This window comes from Anas platyrhynchos, chromosome 3 (assembly GCF_047663525.1).
Source record: "Anas platyrhynchos isolate ZD024472 breed Pekin duck chromosome 3, IASCAAS_PekinDuck_T2T, whole genome shotgun sequence".
In the NCBI taxonomy this organism is placed as follows: Eukaryota; Metazoa; Chordata; class Aves; order Anseriformes; family Anatidae; genus Anas; species Anas platyrhynchos.
Genome location: NC_092589.1, coordinates 94,541,464 through 94,559,802, shown reverse-complemented (window position 1 = coordinate 94,559,802; position 18,339 = coordinate 94,541,464). Strand labels below are relative to the sequence as shown.

Genomic DNA, 18,339 nt, shown 5'->3' with positions numbered 1-18,339 from the left:
TCTGCTTGTTCTCTGTTATACATGTATGAGATTCTGAATAACTAGTTGTTCATTTCTAGTGTTTATGTTCTTTTTGATTTTCTCGTAATCTCTTAAAAATTGCTCTGGAATCTCCTGGAATTAACGACAGATGCAGATATTTGGACTGTTTTCTTTTTCTCTGTGACTTTTTAAAAGAAGGTCCTCATCTGTTGTATGATAGCTCATTTGGTTGGGGTGTTTCCTTGGGAAATGGGAGACCTGGTTCAAACCCGGTGTTTGGAGGAAGTATGCTAAGAGCTGGGCTTATAGGGCAGGTCAGAGGTGAGCAGCTTGTTGAGGGTGAAATGTGGTGCAGAAATGAATACATGTTTTGGTGGGCTGCGGAATCAGCAGGACAGAGCTTGGCTTGGTATGCTAGGGGGAAAAAACCCTTGGGAAGGGGAAGACTTGGCTGGGGTCCAAGGCACTCTAAACTTTAATTTGCAAATGTATTTTCATGTGTTTGTATGCGGGTAGCCTTGATACAGGGCTGCAGTAAAGAAGCTGGCTAAACAGTTTCTGCTTTAAATAGCTTTTTTGACTGTCATGTTCTCCAAAAGATAAATTTGGGAGGTGAGTAGAATACTTTACTCTGTAGGATTTTACTGTATTAGGTCAGTAAAAATGAGCTTGGCACAAATCATTAGATTAGGTGGTGAAAGCTACTCATATAGCAAGTGAAGTCTGAAAAGTGTGCTTCAATAGGCATAACTGCAAACTAGCTTGATTCAATTCCCTGTGGCCTGGCAGAGGGTGTGTTGCCAGGTGTGTGTTTTCTTGCTGCAGCCCCTTTCTAAGTTTCTAGTGGTCCAACAGTGCCACCCAGGGGTAGAAGTTTTCATCAGCTTTTCCTGATAGCTGTGCATGTTCCTCCAGCTAGGGGATACCCCAAAAGTAATATTTAAAAGGAGTAGGCTTTGTAATGCATCCTTAGATTAACTGTGAAGTTAATGGTGCTACCAAAAAATACTGTGCCATGGTGAAGAAGAAAAGCTGTCCTTTAAGGAGAATGTTGTCTGTGGGTGGCTATCCTTATCTAGAACAACTAAGAAATGATGAGACTAAAAGAGGTAAGAGATGGTTAATACCATTTAAAAGAGGCTAACAACTTCAGTACATGCAGAGCAGTTCTTAGTATTGAGATTGACTACCTCCATTCTTCTGAAACGTGCACAGTCATGCTTCGTTAGGTATTGTCCCTTCAAAAGTCTTTTCTGATTAGGTGGTCCTTCATGAAGGCTTCTTGCCTTCTCTTTCAAGCTCCTCAGTTTGTGGGTCCCATGACAAAGTCAGCACTGCATTTAACGTTGTGTTCACTGGGCTTGACATCTGCTTTATGTTGGAAGAGAGAATGCACAATCAGAAAACATACGCTGGTTTTGGTAATTTCTCTGCAGCGAGGAACTCAGGCGTTGGTTTCTTCAACAAGAAATGGATCTCTTTCGATACCGCTTCAATGAACTGACCGAAGGTTTAAGGCAGAAATTCCTGGAGCATGTTAACTTACAATTTGAAGCTGTAAGTATGTTACTTTCTGGATTTGTGTTATGTAGTGTGTGCCTGATGTTTTTAAAACTTTTCTTAAAGGTAGTTTGAACTTGAGGTAGTGAACTTGAGGCTTAAAAAAAACACATACGGAACTCCTTCTGAATGTGGAGAATAGTCTTGGCACAGAAATGAGGATTAACTGGTATAATTTTGTGCTGCAACTGAAGGAGCTCCGTCTGCTTTATCAACCAACATTTAACTGCAAACTGTGTAATTATGAAAACAAGTTAAACATTTTTTACTAAAGCTTATAGGAGGTATCTTTGAATCAAGATTGTAGATGGGTTACTGTGTTGTTCAGGTAAGGCATTTGTATATTTCAGCTGTCAGTCAGAGCAGCTAACACTCAGGTTGGAATCGCCCTGCTTTCTTTTGCGTGTTACCAATGAATTGTGTGAAATACACTTCCCTCTTATTAAAAGTTTCAGTGACAATGTGATGGCTGTGTTTTATTCTAACCAGAAGTATGTACTGTGCAATCCATTCTCATCAGTTTACTTAAATTGGGAAATAGCCTTGGTCAGCATATGTCTTCTGTTAATAAACTTTGTTCTAGAACCTTTGCAGTCTACTAATCTTAAGATGTCAGCTTCTTGCTTTAGCAACCAAAACAAATTACACTGATCTGGAGATTTTGTAAATCTTGCCATTTCATGAATACTGAAACCTGGAAAACTGAAAACTAAAAAGAAATGCTTTCAAGGAATACTTAAGAAAGCTGTTGAGGACATCATTAGACTATTATAATGAAATTAAGAAAATCCTGTATGGATTGCTCAAGAATGCAACTTGCTGCATAATTGTCCATGTAGGTGAAAAAAACAGGTTTCTGTTGTGCAAGTGGATTTCTAACACATGGTTGCACACTTGTGCATGCTAAAATCAGTTTGATTCTGCTTATTTGTTGCTGCAAATTACTGGAATGTAGATGTGTAACCAAAGCTATTGTTTACTTTTTATTTAAGCTATTAGATGCAGTTGTTGAAGAATTTATATACAGTTTTAAAACAAATGCTATTAATGTACAAATAAATAAGTTTTATACAAACTTTATACCCAGGCATAAATATGAATTATAGGGTATGAATGTACAGATATTTAAAATATTTTAGCAAGTGGGGAACCTTGGAAATCTGACTTGTATATAGTTATTCCTCTTGGTATTAGATACTTGGTAACTTGATATCTTGTTATGGGATGAAATTAATCTTTTGCTGTCTTTCTGTTCTTCTCATTCCTACTCTGAAATGGAAAATGGATATTGCAGTTTTTGGATTAATGATTTCAATAGAATTCTGCATGGCAGCCACAAACTATTTTGTTACAAAGCTCCAGGTTTGCTTGTAGTTCTCAGAATAAATAAAAAAGATGTATCATCGTAGCTACACTGAACAAAAACTCTCTTAAAATACTACTTAATCAAAAAGACAAAAACAACACCCTTAAATATTCTAAGATGTAGCTGACTTTATGTGTAATTGTGTTGCTGAGTTGAAAGATGTGGAACTGGTACGTATTGATGATGAAAGATGACTTGTGTAGTATTGAGAATGAATTTGTTTAGCTAAAGAGTGGCTCGTGGGCTTTCCTGGGTCTTTCTGAGACTATGATAAATGTCATTCCTTGGTTCAGCAGACATTTCAGCAAACGCTGTGTTTGTGGAGCTGTATTTCTGCCGCTTATTCCCCAGTCTCATATTGTCCTGTCACAGTTTCAGCACTCAGGTTTGTGAGAATAAATTAATGTTTACAGGCTGCTGGAAATAGCTAGGAGTATGGCTTGATTCTGTGCTATTGAATGTGCCTTCAGTTTATTGAAATGATGAAGAAGGTATTCCTTTCTTATGCCTAGCAAGGCAACAAAGCATCAGTTCATTGAAAATCCTCTTCTGTCACGTGTGAAAGGTTGCCATACGTATCTGAGAGAGGTCTAACCTCTGGTGGTATGTAGGAGCCATTAAAAATAAAGCCGCTGTAAAAACTGTGTTCTTGTGTTGTACTTGTAAAAGGCTTTAGAAGGGAATTAAAGATGAACTGTACTGTTCATACTTTTCTGTTGGAAGTTACAATGTTTTCATGCCTTACTGTGCATAGAGCATAGATAAAGCTTTGTATTCCACCTGTTAGAAATAGGGGTCCTCTCTAGTGAAAGGAAGTTCTGAAATTAATACTCAGTTTCTGGTTTGCTAAACAGATGGAAATTTTTCTGTTGGATTTGAATTGCTTAAGATACCCTGTGAAAGCTAGTTAAACTTTTCCAGAGAGAAGACAGCACCTTGCAACTTCTAGATAATGGCTCTGCATTTGAGAATTGTAATCTCAGATAAGCCAGAGCTCCTGAAGTTCAGACCTTGATTTAGTCTGGCATAGCAGTGTCTCTAGTTAAACTCGTAAGAACCACTGTAAGAAGCGGTTCCTCAGTATTTAATTAAAGAACCAGTCTTTTTTTTTTGTGGTGGAGTGGGAATGATTGGATTGTCCTGTACAGTTTGGTCCCAGTTGTCTTTGTTTACTGCACAAAGTGAAGCTAAATATAAAGAACTCAGTAAGTGTCACTTCTCTCCTTTTCGTGTTTGCTTACGTGTATAAGAAAGCAGGACATGTGTTCTTAGAACTTCCTGCAGAGGTTCTGCAGACTGCTTCCTGAGGTTGTGTGAATTTTGGATCGGGAATTACTGCTTTACAGAATCAAGAAGTCTTCAGTCTCAGTCAGAAATAATATTTAAGCAGCTGTTAAGATCTTTGAAGACAGGCACTCTCTAGCTTTCTTTTTTTGAAAAATGAAGATGTTAATAGCTAGGAGAAAAAATACCAGGCTTTCTGAATTTTTTATGACAGCTGTGAAGAGTTTGAAATGATAGGACTGATTTCACGATTAAAGAGAATTTTAATCAAAGCGCAAGAACTTTCTGAAAATAAAAATGGAAATGAAATCTAATGAAAATGAATGTCTTCACTTTAAGTTTTTTTGTGCATTTTGATTGACACTTATATTGCTAATGGAGCAAAATAGCTGGGAAAAGGTTTATTTCAGTAAGTAAATATTTGCTCTGCGGAATTTTACCTGACTATAAAAAAGCCCATTAGTTATAAATGGGAGACAATAAACTGTTCAAAGTATTCAGAGAAATATAATGACATTGGCATAATGAATTTGTATTTGAACATGCATAGGATTATGATCATTCAAAATTTATACCGTATTTGTGTAAAACAAAACAAACCACAAACATTAACAGTCTGTTATGGAAATTTGGAACGTAATATGTTCTTGAGATGTTTTTACACAGCTGTCACTGGATTGAGATAGTGCATTCATCCTCAGTGGTTCTGTGAGAAACCTCTGAAACCTCTGGGCTTTCTCAAAAACTCTAAGCTTGCTTTGAGTGTACCTTTGAGACACTCTTTGTGAACTACTGAAAGGTAGATTGCATTTTAATCACTTGTTGGTCAAAGCTATTCCCAATGTTTTCTGGCAGGTAAGTGTATGAGATTCCTGGACTTGCTGCTCAGGCGACTGGAACTGAGCTTTCAGTGCTCAGCACTTTAAGCACGTAACATTTGGGAGCACTGTATATAATCCTGCCTCCTTATGCCGGCATGGGCAAGAGGTAGTGCGTGTGGTTTTGAATAAAACATCAAGAAAGGAGAAGGGTAAAAGGAAAAGGAAGGCAAGAGTCAAAGTGGATGCGCAGGACTGATAGACCTCATTCTTGCCTTTTTTTTTTTTTTTTTTTTTTTTGGTTAGTGGTGAGCTGTTAACTGGTGTTAAACCATCACATGAAATGACAGCCTCATTTGGTTCCTTAATTAATCGCTTACACTTCTATCTTAAACTCTGTAAATGTTTGTAGGCTTTTACTGTGATTGTGATCCTGCTGGAGCCTTGGACAGCTGACACAGGTCCAGTTAGCTGTAAATGGTAGAGGGGGAAAGCGTTGCCTAGATGGCAGCAGTGGTTTACTTCTGTTCAAGCAAGAGGTTGTTAGGTAGAAAGAGATTGTTAGGACTGTGGTGGCAAGGGCTGAGGTTGTGCTCAAGAACAGAGACCGATGAGGAGTATTTGAAACTTTACTATTGTTAGAATTTGTGTTTGAAAAACTCAAACTTAATGGTCTCAGCTTCTGAGGGGCTGTATTCTGTGTCTCTGACAGTAACTGGCTTCAGCTTTTAGTTCTTGGCATTAGTTTGGGACAGTAATGAAATTGCTTTCTTGTTTTGTTTGGTTCTATGAAAGCTTTAGACAATAGAGTCACTTAGGTTGGAAAAGACCTCTGAGATCATCAAGCACAACCTGTAACCTAGCACTGCCAAGTCCCCCGTTAAACCATGTCACTAAGCTCTACATCTACGTGTTTTTTGAATACCTCCGGGGATGATGACTCAATCATTTCCCTGGGCAGCCTGTTCCAATACTTTACAACCCTTTCAGTGAAGATTTTTTTTCCTAATATCCAACCTAAACCTCCCCTGGTGGAACTTGAGGCCATTTCCCTTCGCTTGGTGCTGTTTTTTGTAGTGTAACAAGTTTTTGGCTCTTAATCAGAATATAAAACAGCTTATTTGGCAGAAAAAAAGAAAGATTGCTTTAATAAAGTCCTGTTTTGACTGCAAATAGTACAAAAATAATAGAAACTAGTGTGCTTTGTAGTATCTGGGAGCAGCTGTCTTAATTGGTTCATTTCCATTATTTATTGTCTAATGTAATACTGACAGCTTTTAGAAAAGAAATGATTTCAGATTTGTGCTGTTCAGACACATGAGCTTTGATAGCTATATCTCTGCATTTTCGATTGCTTTTTGAAAATTAAAACTGATTAAATTTTGAAGATTTCTATCTGAAAATCATTTGCATGCCTTTCATGAATAGCTTCACCCACAAAATTGTCTTGACAGCTATCGACTCAATTCAGAATTTAGCCTGTGTTTTCTCAGGAAGCAAGTTCGAGTTGAACCATGGTGTCAAAAGCAATGTTTACAACATAGCCTTCTTTCCAGTGAGGAGAAAGACAAGGAAGAAATCTAGTTTTTGAACTTCAGAAAGTACTTAGAACTTTTGGGGTCGAATATAAATGATTTTATACACATGTACTCACTCTGTGATATGTTGTTTGATAGAAGTTTCATTTTCTTGTGCTCCTGAGAGTGGAAAAACACATGAATACGCACTCAGCCTTTGAGTATGTTGAGATGTGAGAGCTTCTTGCTCGTGTTTTTGTCTATGGCATTTCTTGCCACTTTAGTAGGGGACATTCAATGAGAGAAGAGGATTCTGCAATGTAGTTTTCTCCCCCAGTGTACAAGAAATACCTGCTAACCAGTTTCTAAAGCTTGCTTATTTTTAGCCTGTACTCTTTAAGGCTATTTTTCCCTGATGTGTTGAATAGTTGCCACAACAGCAGAAGAATCACGGAATGATTCAGGGGGTATTTCAGTGTGTTTTGAGTCTGTTCTGTAGACTCACAATGCACATATATTTCATGAATAAAAGAAAGAAAAAAGGTTTTGAAGGGATAGTGCTGTTACCATCATTTAAATAAATGTAGGAGCTTTTTACCTATAGCAGGTTATTTTCAGCTCTCAAGGCACATTAGTCTGTGTGTAAAGTCAGTCACATAGGGAGCATGGGAAACCCTTAAGCAGCACTCAGGGGATCTGAAGGCTGACATTGAAAGTGACAGAGCCCATCAAAGAGAATACACAAACACAGGTGTGCAGTTCAGATTTATATTAATTTAGGAGATTAAACCATTAGAATCTTACTAGAAATGAATAATTACAGCTGTGATGCCTGACAGTTTCAGGCAGTAAAAGCTATTAATATATTTTAAAGATATTTAAAGGGAAGTGTAGTGAATATTTTAAATACTATAGCCATGGAAGGAAGTATTTTAATCTCAAAGTTTTTCAGTGTATGAAATAATTATATAAAGTATATGGTTTTGCAGGTAAATGACACTTGGTTGTTAACTGGGATTTTTTTATTTCTTGTGACACCTGAGGTTTTCCTTTATTTAATTTAGGGGTCCCCAGTTGTGTTTCTGCCAGATTATGCTATATGACCACTTGGGAGTCAGTTGATGACGTTTTGCCCAGGCCCTGCTTTGTCATGAACCTTTATCACTGGGGTTTGCTGTGTGCTTTTTCACATGCCCTGCTCTCTCTGTGCCCCTCATTCTTCCCCCTGCACCTGCATCAACTTTTTCATATCTTACTTGTAGATGGTTATGTGTACCTGTATTAGAAGCCCTTGAGAAATGACCACTCTTAGACTTTTTTTACTGTAATACTGCTTTCGGACCTTCATAGTGTGAGCTAAATCCTAGTTTATTGATTTGAATTTTTGATTGGCTTTTTGATGTTATGAGAATATTTATGGCAATTGTCATTACACCAAGTTGTTATTGAAGAGCTTTCAGTGTCTGGTGCCTGGATCAGTGGTGTTCCTAGAAATTCCTGAATTAAGGTGTTGAGCTTGCTGTTGTTCATGTGTTTGCTGTTACGGGACCCACAACTGGCAAATTAATTAATCACATTGATGACAACCTGAAGCCATAAAAGCCATTTTTTCCTTCACTCTCTGCTGTTGATCTTTTTCTTTCCCTTCAAAGCTGTGTCTGTGCACGTCACATTACATGGTAACTCCTAGATCTTGGGCTGGGTGTTTGCGTGCTTCTGAAATAAAAACAGACCTCTAATATATTCAGCATCTTTCAGCCACTTAAAGGTGTTTTGTAAGTGATGAGAATACTCTAAAAGAGTATTCTTTGCTCTTTTTATATATGCCAACTTGTCATTTAAAGCATTAAAAGAGAAATTGGGTCAAAAAGTATCTAGCCATACTGGTATTTTGGGTTTGCTTAGTAGTTAGAAGTAGAGTCCCCTGGATTGGTGACTGACATGTCAGTTACTGTGCATTAGTATTCGAGTAATATTGCCTTAGAAGGAAATGTCACTAACAGAAGTCTAAATTGGCTTTCTCTTCAGTCCTTGTCCGTTTAATTTATATGTTAATTCCTATAATCATTAACACTTTTTTCTTTCCATGCAGTTGACTTTGTCCTCAGCTGTTGCTCGGTCCTTCTGTTTGCTAAAGTAACAACGAGCAGAACCTGCCTCTTTGCAGCCCTCTTCATAGAAGTGTCACTGTAGGGGCTGTCACTGAACTGTCTAATTTGTCTTTAGACAACTGCTGTGTTCTGGGGCTTTTAACTTCTAGTTCCTGGAATGGCTCTGCCATGCTCATTTTATCATTCTCTTCTGTTTCTCTTTTTTTCTGTTTTTTTTTTTTTTAGTTGTGAAGTAACCCTCTGTAACTGACCCAGCTCATTTTTTTGCATTCATCCTTCCTGTGTACAAAGCTCTGTAGCAGCAATGCCCGATTTTGCTCTTAAACTCCAGGAGATTCTTCTGCTCCTGCATGGACTCCTCAGGCTGCAGCATGGAGATCTGCTCCATGTGGGACCCATGGGCTGCAGGGGGACAGCCTGCTCCACCAGGGGCCTCTCCACAGGCTGCAGGGGAACTGCTGCTGCCTGCCTGGAGCACCTCCTGCCCTCCTGCTGCACTGACCCTGGGGGCTGCAGAGCTGCTTCTCTCTCATTTCTCACTCCTCTCTCCCTGCTACTGTAGCACAGCAGTTTTTTTTTTTTCCTGTTTCTTAAATCTGCCCTCCCAGATCACAATATTCCAGCTGAACCACTACTAATGCTAAAATGATACAGAGACAAAATTCATGTATCGTCCTTATTTTTTTTTTTTTTTAAATCCTCAATATTATAATAGAGCAGCTCCCAACCTTGGAGAGGTGGAGTTTTCACTCAACTCCTTTTTTCAGAGCACCCAGTCGATCAGCTTTTCCTGTTTGTTCAGAGCTGGCTTAGAGACAGAGCCCTGCAACTTCTGTAGTGAAATACAGCCTTCATTTTTAGAGGAGATTCTCTCTTCTGATCCTATTCTCTAGAGCCCTTGCAGTATCCCTGGTCTCATGGCAATTAAAGGTGTACCCTGTTCCTGTTGTAATGACCAGGTTGGTAACTAAAATATCAGATAGCAAGTACTGGGATGGATGCTTGCAGAATTTGGCTTAATTCTGCAATTCTTAATTAAAACCTTTTTGTTTTTGAGGTCAATTTTTCCATGCATGCTTTTTCCAATTGGTTTTGTGCCCAGGACATTCATTTGATCTGCTTTATTTGCTTGTGAATAGTGTCAGATGAGAGTGACTTTAAGGGCTCTGGACACAATATAATGTTTGCATTTTTCCCATCCTGGAGGTTCTGCTGCACTCTCATGGAGGCAGCGAGATTGGCTCAGCACAGGTTTGTTTTGACACATCCAGGTGGGCCGATAATTGTCACCTGTGCTATCAGATACTTTGTTTTATTGCTGTATCTTTCCAAGAATTGAACTTGATATACTGGAATGCAGAATAAAATGTAAAGTTTTATCTCAGAATGTATTTTACTGACATTCTGGTGATTGCCTTGATTATTCTGATCTCCTGTGACCGTTCTTTCATCTTGTCTTCAGGCTATTGGCTCCTCGAAACGTAGCTCCTTGTTGTTGCTTCCTCAGGAAAATGAAAATTAAGAATTACAATCATGTCCCTATCTGCTGTATAAGGATGATGTGTAATTGAATTTAGACTCCCTGTAATGTTTCTATTTTGTATTATTTGTTCTGCACAGTGCAGAAAGATAAACTTCAAAGCGTGCTTTCTTCTCTGATATGTTTTTCTCTGTTGCTGTTACCTCTCCATAGAGCATGAAAGATCCTGTTTAAATCATCTGAGAACTCCTTTACCTCTGAAAAGCCTCTTGAAATCTAAAGAAGGATTACGTCTTTTTTTATAACTTCTAGGATAGATGCTTTAATTTTACCACAACTGGCAGTTTCCCAGAAATAACTATTTTTTTTTTATTGCTGTTATGAAATGCACTGTTTTAACAAAATGCTTTGTATCCCAGTAATGGGGAAGGAACAGCAGGTGGGAGCAGTCAGCTGGGGGAGCCCATGCTCTGTATGCATCACTGGCATTTGAGAGGAAAGAATAAGAACTGCGAAATAAAAGGAAAGAGCAAAATGCATTAGTGGAGCTAATTTTTTTTTTTGCCATTGTGCTTCTTTGATGTTGAAGTTAAAGTGCTTTTTTTAGCAGCTTTAATCGGTAGAAATTAAACTTCTTTAATTTCCATTTTTATGATCACAGCATTCCTGTGAGAGACTTTCTGATTATTACTGTTATGCTTTCTTCAGAAAGCATTTATCTCAGTAGTGGGGCAGATGGATAAATATTTGTGGTGTAGCTTCGTGGAAAGATGTTTAATGGCCGCCTTTTTAGAAGGCAGGGAAGATCCTGAAGTCAGATTTGGATTAATGAGAACGGGACTAGTTTGTGTCCTCAAGTACAGATACAGGTGAAGAAAAATAGTCAATATTGTGTCTGTCCACTGAAAGGTCATGGCTGTAATTAGTCATTTTGATGCCAGGTGTATAAACCGTGATGTTCTTCTCTTTGGGTTTATAGCTTTGCATTTCAGAGGCTTCAAATAACATTTCTGCCGTTCCCGAACAGAATGGGGAGGAGTGCTTCAAAGTAAAAACTGTCTAAAGCCTAAATTTATGGTATGGAAACATGTCAAGCTAAAGCAGTAGCTGTGTTCAAGTAGGCTGCAGTTTGTGCTTGTAAAGGAAATGGCTCAGAATTTTACCTTCGTTTCCTGCTACTTGGATCTTTTTTCCATTTGTGTGAAAGCCAGCAATACTTGTACAGGTGCTAGCAAAGGTCAGAAAAAATGCATGGCTGAGTGGGGAACAGTGTCTTATTGTCGTTGTAAGCTAAAAATATATGTTTTCTGCCACACTTAAAGTCATAATAGAAACAAAATTGTATGCGGAAAAGCTTAAGGATGGTTGAAGTGCTGGAGTTTGCTAAGGCAGTGAAACCTACACCATGAGCACTTCAAAAAAATGTGACAGGTTACTTTTCATCCTCAAGTACCTCTTTGCAAAGGAAGTAATTTCTCTGTTTAATCATTCGAGGGTCAGAAGATGGATTCGACTTAAATCGAGTGAAAACAACCGGCTCCGTTGTCACAGACAAAAATTGGTTCTTGGCCCTGATAGAGAGAGAAACGCGCTGATTTTTAAGCCTATGGCTACGTGCAGTTGACTGAAGTCATGTTTTAGGGGAAGAAGACCCCCAGGAGACCTCCCTCCCTCCTTCCTCAGCACTGTTAGCAGCGGGGGACTCAGCCAGTTCAGCCAGCAGGTGGTACTCTTGGGCTGCTCTGCTGCAGTCCCAGGCTTGGAAGTCCGACTGGCAGCTCTGTGCGCAAAGTAATAGCACAGCAGTGTTTTTTCCAAAGCAGTCTTACTGACCGGCTGTATGCCGTATTCCCAGCTCATCTTAAAATAATTGGCTTGAATGCAAAGCAACTTGAGTTTTTTAGCGAGTTAATGTTACAAGGGTTGGGCAGATGGGGTAAAAACAGATAAAAAATGGCCATGTTTAGACTTAAAGCTAATTGTAGTATTCTCTTACAGACATTTTTAATAGAGCTTAATTCACAGGTGAATATAAGCACATCTCGTAAATCTAAGAGGCAGAATTTTTGAATGGAAGGAGGGCAGAACATGCACTTGCCACTGTTTTTGTATTGACAGGATGAATGAGGAGAGGTCTTTATTTACCCTTTTAATGATCCCTTGAACTATAAGCATGGCTTAGCTTCTCCACAACTAAACAAGCATTTTGCTGCAATAATTCTACTTGCATATATTTATTTGCACATATGGTGTTGGTGATGTACTATAAAATGGTGGAATTAAATAAGGAATAAATGTGATTGAGGAATATAGAGCTGCTGGGGACGTCCCTTTTCACCTTCATAAACATATGAACAACAGTTTATGTAAATTATGCAAAATGCTAATTAAAAGTTTTAATTTGGTAATCATCGAAGTTTGATTGGAAACAGATGCTGATTATCTGCCGAAATCTAAACGGACCCTTGTAAGTTAGCTTTTATTGCTTAAAATTGACTCGTGAAACTAATTAAAGTCAAGCTAAAACAGAAACCGTACAGCTAAGTCACTTATGACCCTCGTAGTGGACCATGATTCTTATTAAACAGCTTCGTGCAGTTCATCATTTCGATTACAGTAGACTCCAAAGGCCTTACTTAAGGTTGAGTTCTTCTGTACTGGATATGGTGCACACTCTTTTTGCTTTGAAATATGGATTTTTCCTGCTTTGAAAAAGTTATATGCTTGGAAATAAAAATTGCAAAAAAGACTGCTATAAAAATTAGATGATAAATACATTCTTCCACTTAATCTAGCTGAAAACAACTAGACAGCGTTCGGAGTACAGTTTGAATCCTGAGCTGCCTCGTGTTCTGCTGCAAGCCTGGCATCCTGAAGTGAGGTGAAATGGCAGCTGTGCCAGAAATGCAGGGCAGGATGGGCGTCTTCTGCACCATGCTCTTCAGCTTATGGCAGGAGAGGTGGAAGGGGAATGGGCACCAGTTGTGTGCTACTGTGCTCTAATGCTCTGCAGTTGACCAGGTGACGCTTGACTGCCATTATCTGATGGCTTGGAAATGAAAAAACAGCAAGTCCTAACCTGATCCTTGGAGATCCTCAGTTCTTAGCAAGTGGCAATTTTGGATTTTATTGGAAGGAACCTACTCTAGACAAGGAGGAGGATCTCACAAAGTGACCTCTCTTTCTATAAATATTTTGGTCATTCTGTTTGGCCATAAAGGAAAAGAAAACTGGGTAATCAATAGTGGCTGGTCTCCCCCCGCCCCCTAATGGTATCCGTATGTTACTCCAAAACCTTTACTTTCTTAAGTGTCAAGTTGTCAAGTTTTTTTTGTAGCGGTTAAGAGTGATTCCAAAATAAATGTATTCTTCACGTAACAGTGAGTGCAGTAAATTTGGAAATGTTTATTTTGTTCTTTGATACAGCTGCGTGAAAGCTGATAGGATAATTTGGGCAGTATGTAATTAAGCTGCAAGTATGACTTACTCACTGGTGTTTTGGATAAAGCTTCATAAAAGCCTCTGCAAACACAGAAATGCTCTTCCCTGCTAATCCAGTGATTAAATCTAGATAAACATTTGTTAACAAATTTCTGTAAAATTAGTCTGACGTTAGCTTTCTGATTTGTAAACAGAGGAAAATCTGTTGCCATATTTCTCATAAGTTTTCAACATAAGGTTTTTAACTAAAAGAGGGGAGATTTGCATTAGAGGTTAGAAGGAAATTTTTCACTGAGAGAAGGATTTTCATAGTTGACAATGGTCCTTAAAATGTCTTTCCATGCCCACTGTTGTCTTTGAAATAAATACAACTGCATGAATGTATGAGAGTACATAAAGCCAAGTGCAGCCCTTTATGTTTATACAGATGCCTGCAACTGAACTGGAGCTAAAATAGTAAGTTCGAGTACCATGGGAAATAGAAATTTCTTCTCACTTCATCTGTGTCTGGCCAAAATGGACTTTCTCTCTTAAGAAGCCTTCTTGTGAGATTGGCAAACAGATTTGGGAGCCTCTGGAATGTTTTATTTCAGGCTTTTCATGCTCTAGGACATTTGGGCATGATTTCCTTCCATAATCAAGTGGAAGTTAATTAACTACTTGAATACACTTTAAACTTAAACTTTAAACAGTATGTAAACTAGTATGGTTGTATTCTAGTAGTAGCTTACTTTGTGCAGTGCTGTGTGCTAATGGAAAAGATTGACTAAGAAAGATAGTTTTGTCTCTTTGATACTTAAAATCGCAGTATAATAATACCGAGAGACTGACACTATCACTTTTCGAGAAGGGTATTATGCTATTTAAGCACTACCTGCTCAGTAACTAAAAGCAAGCTTGAAAACTTGCACTCTCCATAGACACCAGTGACGTGCCTGTGAATACCTGGGGCTGAGTCCTGGAAAAGGAAGAGAAGTTCTTGTTCTCTCCTGGGAGATGTAGTAACAGCAGTTAGGAAGCGTGGTGCACAGTAGTATAATGGGTGAATGTGTCTTTATCCCTTCCTTAAAACAGTAGGGATATCACATTTATTTGAAGCTTTTTTTTTTTTTTTTTTTTTTTTATAACCTCACTGCTAAAGTTTGTCTAACCAAGTTCTACATCTTGAATAATTCATCTTTCGATCTGAGTTTCTGTGTCTCTGTTTCCAGGATAATTCTGTGATCAAAATCAAAGAATAAACTGTATATAGTAAGCAAGAAAACTGGAAGCGATGCAACTTGTCCTAGATCATTGTTTCCTTCCTTATTTCCTTCTCATGCTGCTGCCTTTTTTTGTTTTATGTCTTGTTTTTTCTCATTTTTCCAAGTCTCAAAGACTTGCGATGAGTTGCTGGACCGTTTCAAGCTACGGTATGTGACCTGCTGTCACTGAAAAGGGAAAAGCCTTCTCCTGGCGTTATTGTTCTTGCTTTTGCCTTGGGCAGACTTGGTAATGAGCAGTTGCAGTTTAAGAAACTGGCAATGAGCTCGGCAGGCAAAGCTGGTGAGTTGTTTTCTGTGGGTACACAGGTTGCATCAGGTCCGTGCGGAGGGTGAGCTGGGTGCCAGAGGCAGAGTGAGGAGAGGGCAGAGCTGCGTGGCTATGGGGAGGAGAACAAGCCCTTGGTGCTTTGCTCTTGGGTCAGATTGGGTGCTTTGTGCAACTTAAAATTCAGAATTGCTCAGTAAAATCTGCCCAGTTCTGCTTGCTAATGCCTTTTTTTTTTTTTTCCTTTTTGTGCCACCCTCAGAAGACTTCTGTTGATCTTCTTTTATCTCTGGAACATCAGAGTATTTTGTCTGTGAACATCTTTGAGTGCTGTCAAAAGTTAAGCAGTCTGTTTATCTTTCTGATCTTGATTAGAGTCTTAAAAGCTGTATTTAAGTGTCTTAATTTTTTAATGATTACTGGAATATATTAATGCAGGTGGCGTTTTAGATACAGAATTACTGAACGTACAAAACATAGTGTTGCTTTAAAAGAAAGAAAAGTTTTTCCAGCCTGCACGAACCAAGAAAAAATGGGATATATGTCTCATGATGCTCCATGTATAGATGTGTATGTATCACCTACATTTTAGATTATAATGTGGTAGTTATTTTCATGGCATTAAATGGCATTAAATTGGCATTTCATGGCACCTTCAATCAATTTTAAATTATTTTATGTTTTAAAAAAAGTGCAGTCCTTAATGCCTATGCAAGGTTATTTTTAATGTTCCACTCTTTAGGGAAGCAAGTTTTATTTTTATGTGCTTTAACTGCCATTAATGTGTTCTGGAGTTTTCACCCAGCTTTAGTTAAGGACTTAAGATATCCCTGTTTCCTCTTCTGCTCTCCATTAGCTGAAAAAAGGAGAGCAAGGGGAATTCGGTCAAAAAGGGAGGTGGAGTGTTTGTAGGGCTGCTGTAGAATACTGAAATGATTTTCCTAACTTCCAAGATATTGGAGGCTCTGAGAAGTAAATTATTTAACAGCTTTGTAAGTATTATTTACTATTAAAATAAATATGTTTTTATAATAATACTCGTTAGTGTTTAAAAAACTGTTTTTGTATGGTTGTATTTGTGGATAGGGCTGTCAATAAACTTATCCAAGACTTCAGTCCTGGCCTATTAGCCTGTTTTCTTCTGGAGTTTTCACCAGGATCACTCTTACCCAACAGCGTTATTTTTTTTGATGGTGAGATGCAAGAAAATGTGCAATCACTGGGATTTGCATCTGCACAAATTTTAGACAGTTGATTACAAATAAAGAAGGATCACGACAACTCATGAGGCTTGGATGGAGTCAGTATAATTGTTTTAGGAGTATATTAAAAATTAAAATTGAAGGTAATATGGAGTAAGATGGCTTTGTGGATTAAAATCAACTAATTGATTGTTTCAAAAAGCAAAAGAAAGCAGTCATTGCCTTTCCCTGTTTTCAGTCTTCCCCCAATTTGCAGTTCTGTCTATAGAACAGTCAGTGCACTGTGTTTTAATGGCTTTCTATTTAAACAAACAAACAAAACCAAAGCACCACCACCAAAAAAAAACCCAACCAACCAAACAAAAAAAACACCCAAAAAACCCAAACCAACCAGCCAAACAAAACTTTCTTGGCTTGGCTGCCCCTCCCCTCCCATGAGACTACCCTAGAAGAAGCGATATATTGTCCTGCTTTTTTTCAAAGACTGTTTTACTATGGGGTTGGAATGACATGGACATGGTAGACTGGGCTCTCAAGCTATTTCTATCTGCAAGTGTACCATGTATTTAGAAATCACAGAACTGTTAGGTTTGAAAAATGGAAATCACTATTTTGGAACTTTGGTCTATAATGGGTGAAAGCTCGCAGGCCGATATGGTGACTTAGGCTGACACAAGATAATGAGATTTACCCAAGAAATACATTGTTTAAAAGTAATAGAAATGTTTTGGTAGCACGCAGTGACGTTTGTGTATAGTTTCAGAGTGTTGTGCTTTAAAAGCTGGAATTGTTCTTCTCAAAGACTAACAAAAATCAGGTCATTAATGAGAGTATTGTTGTGGACTGTTTTCCTTTATTGTTTCTACAAACTCGATCAATTGGTTTGGTACAGCTACTTTGTTAAAGAAAAGTGACTTACTTACAGGCTCTTTTTTTTCCTGACTATTAGACTTTCATATGCAGAAATATAATGCTGCTGTGGATTTCCTCTGCCTTCCAAGTTACATTCTTCTGTCTTGCTGACCACGTTATGGATGGATGGAATCATTAAAATGTTCTAATTTAAGTGTGGCTTTTCTCCCATGTTTTGGTGCTGTTCAAAACCTATGTTATTAAGTAGTTGAAGAACGTAATATGTATGTATTTGTATATGTCTGTATTTGCATATTTGTATTCAATAAATTGCTGTTAGGAAATGTAGTATTTTTCATGATTTTTGTTTCAAGTTACAAATTTTTTCTAAGTACTTCAAGACGTTAAATTAGAGTATTGCTGCATAATTCTCTAAAACTGTGAAAGCACTAACACATGGTGAACAATAAATGTCCCATTGTCCTCATTCTCGAAGAAAAAATCCATACGTATATGATCTTTTAAAACTCTTGTTTTAAAAATGAGCTGATACTGGTACTTTAAAAAATCTAAGATAATTGTTTAGGATTGTAAAACAATTTTGTCTTTCCAATTGCCATTCAGTTACCATGCTTTGTTTTAGTGAATGCAGTAAATCTAGATATAACCAGGGATCATCACAGAGGCTGATTTTAGAGAGGCCAATTTTTGAAAAGCATGCTTTTTTTTTTTTTATACTTGTGTTAATGTATAAAGTATTGTTTTTGTATTATACTTTGAAGTCTGCATTACTACTTTAAAAAGAATGTCATTTCACACTTTTGACCACTAATGCTTTGCTGGTTTATGCCTAATTATTAGAGATCACTTTTTGAATATATAATTGTTCATTTTATCTTACCAACTAAAAAAATGATATATTTACAGATCAAGTCATCTTTTAGCTCATTTAAAAAAACAAAAAAAAGGTGTATTTGAAGTATTTCAGTGGTTTTAAAAGAAGTTTTTTATTTTAGATTAGTGAAGACCTGAAAAATGAATTGGCAAATGAACTGTTTACATCAACCCCTGGCTTCACTATGACTAAAGTAAAAGAACAAATGTTCTATAAGGTAAGTAGATATAAATAAGTGCAACAAACTTACGTTCTCTTTAAAACTTCGAGTTACTAATTTTAAGGTTATACAGTACTATTA

General features: G+C 37.7%; 1 protein-coding gene across 6 annotated transcripts in view; it reads left to right on the top strand.

Moving 5' to 3' along the window:
* Nucleotides 1-18,339, top strand: part of PRIM2 (DNA primase subunit 2) — a 104,545-nt gene that overhangs the window by 3,153 nt on the left and 83,053 nt on the right. For all 6 annotated transcript variants that reach the window (XM_072036320.1, XM_072036321.1, XM_027455068.3 and 3 more), the window contains exons 5-6: nt 1,419-1,539; nt 18,160-18,255. In XM_072036320.1, coding sequence (XP_071892421.1) covers nt 1,419-1,539; nt 18,160-18,255 — 217 coding nt within the window. The remainder of the gene's footprint in view (nt 1-1,418; nt 1,540-18,159; nt 18,256-18,339) is intronic.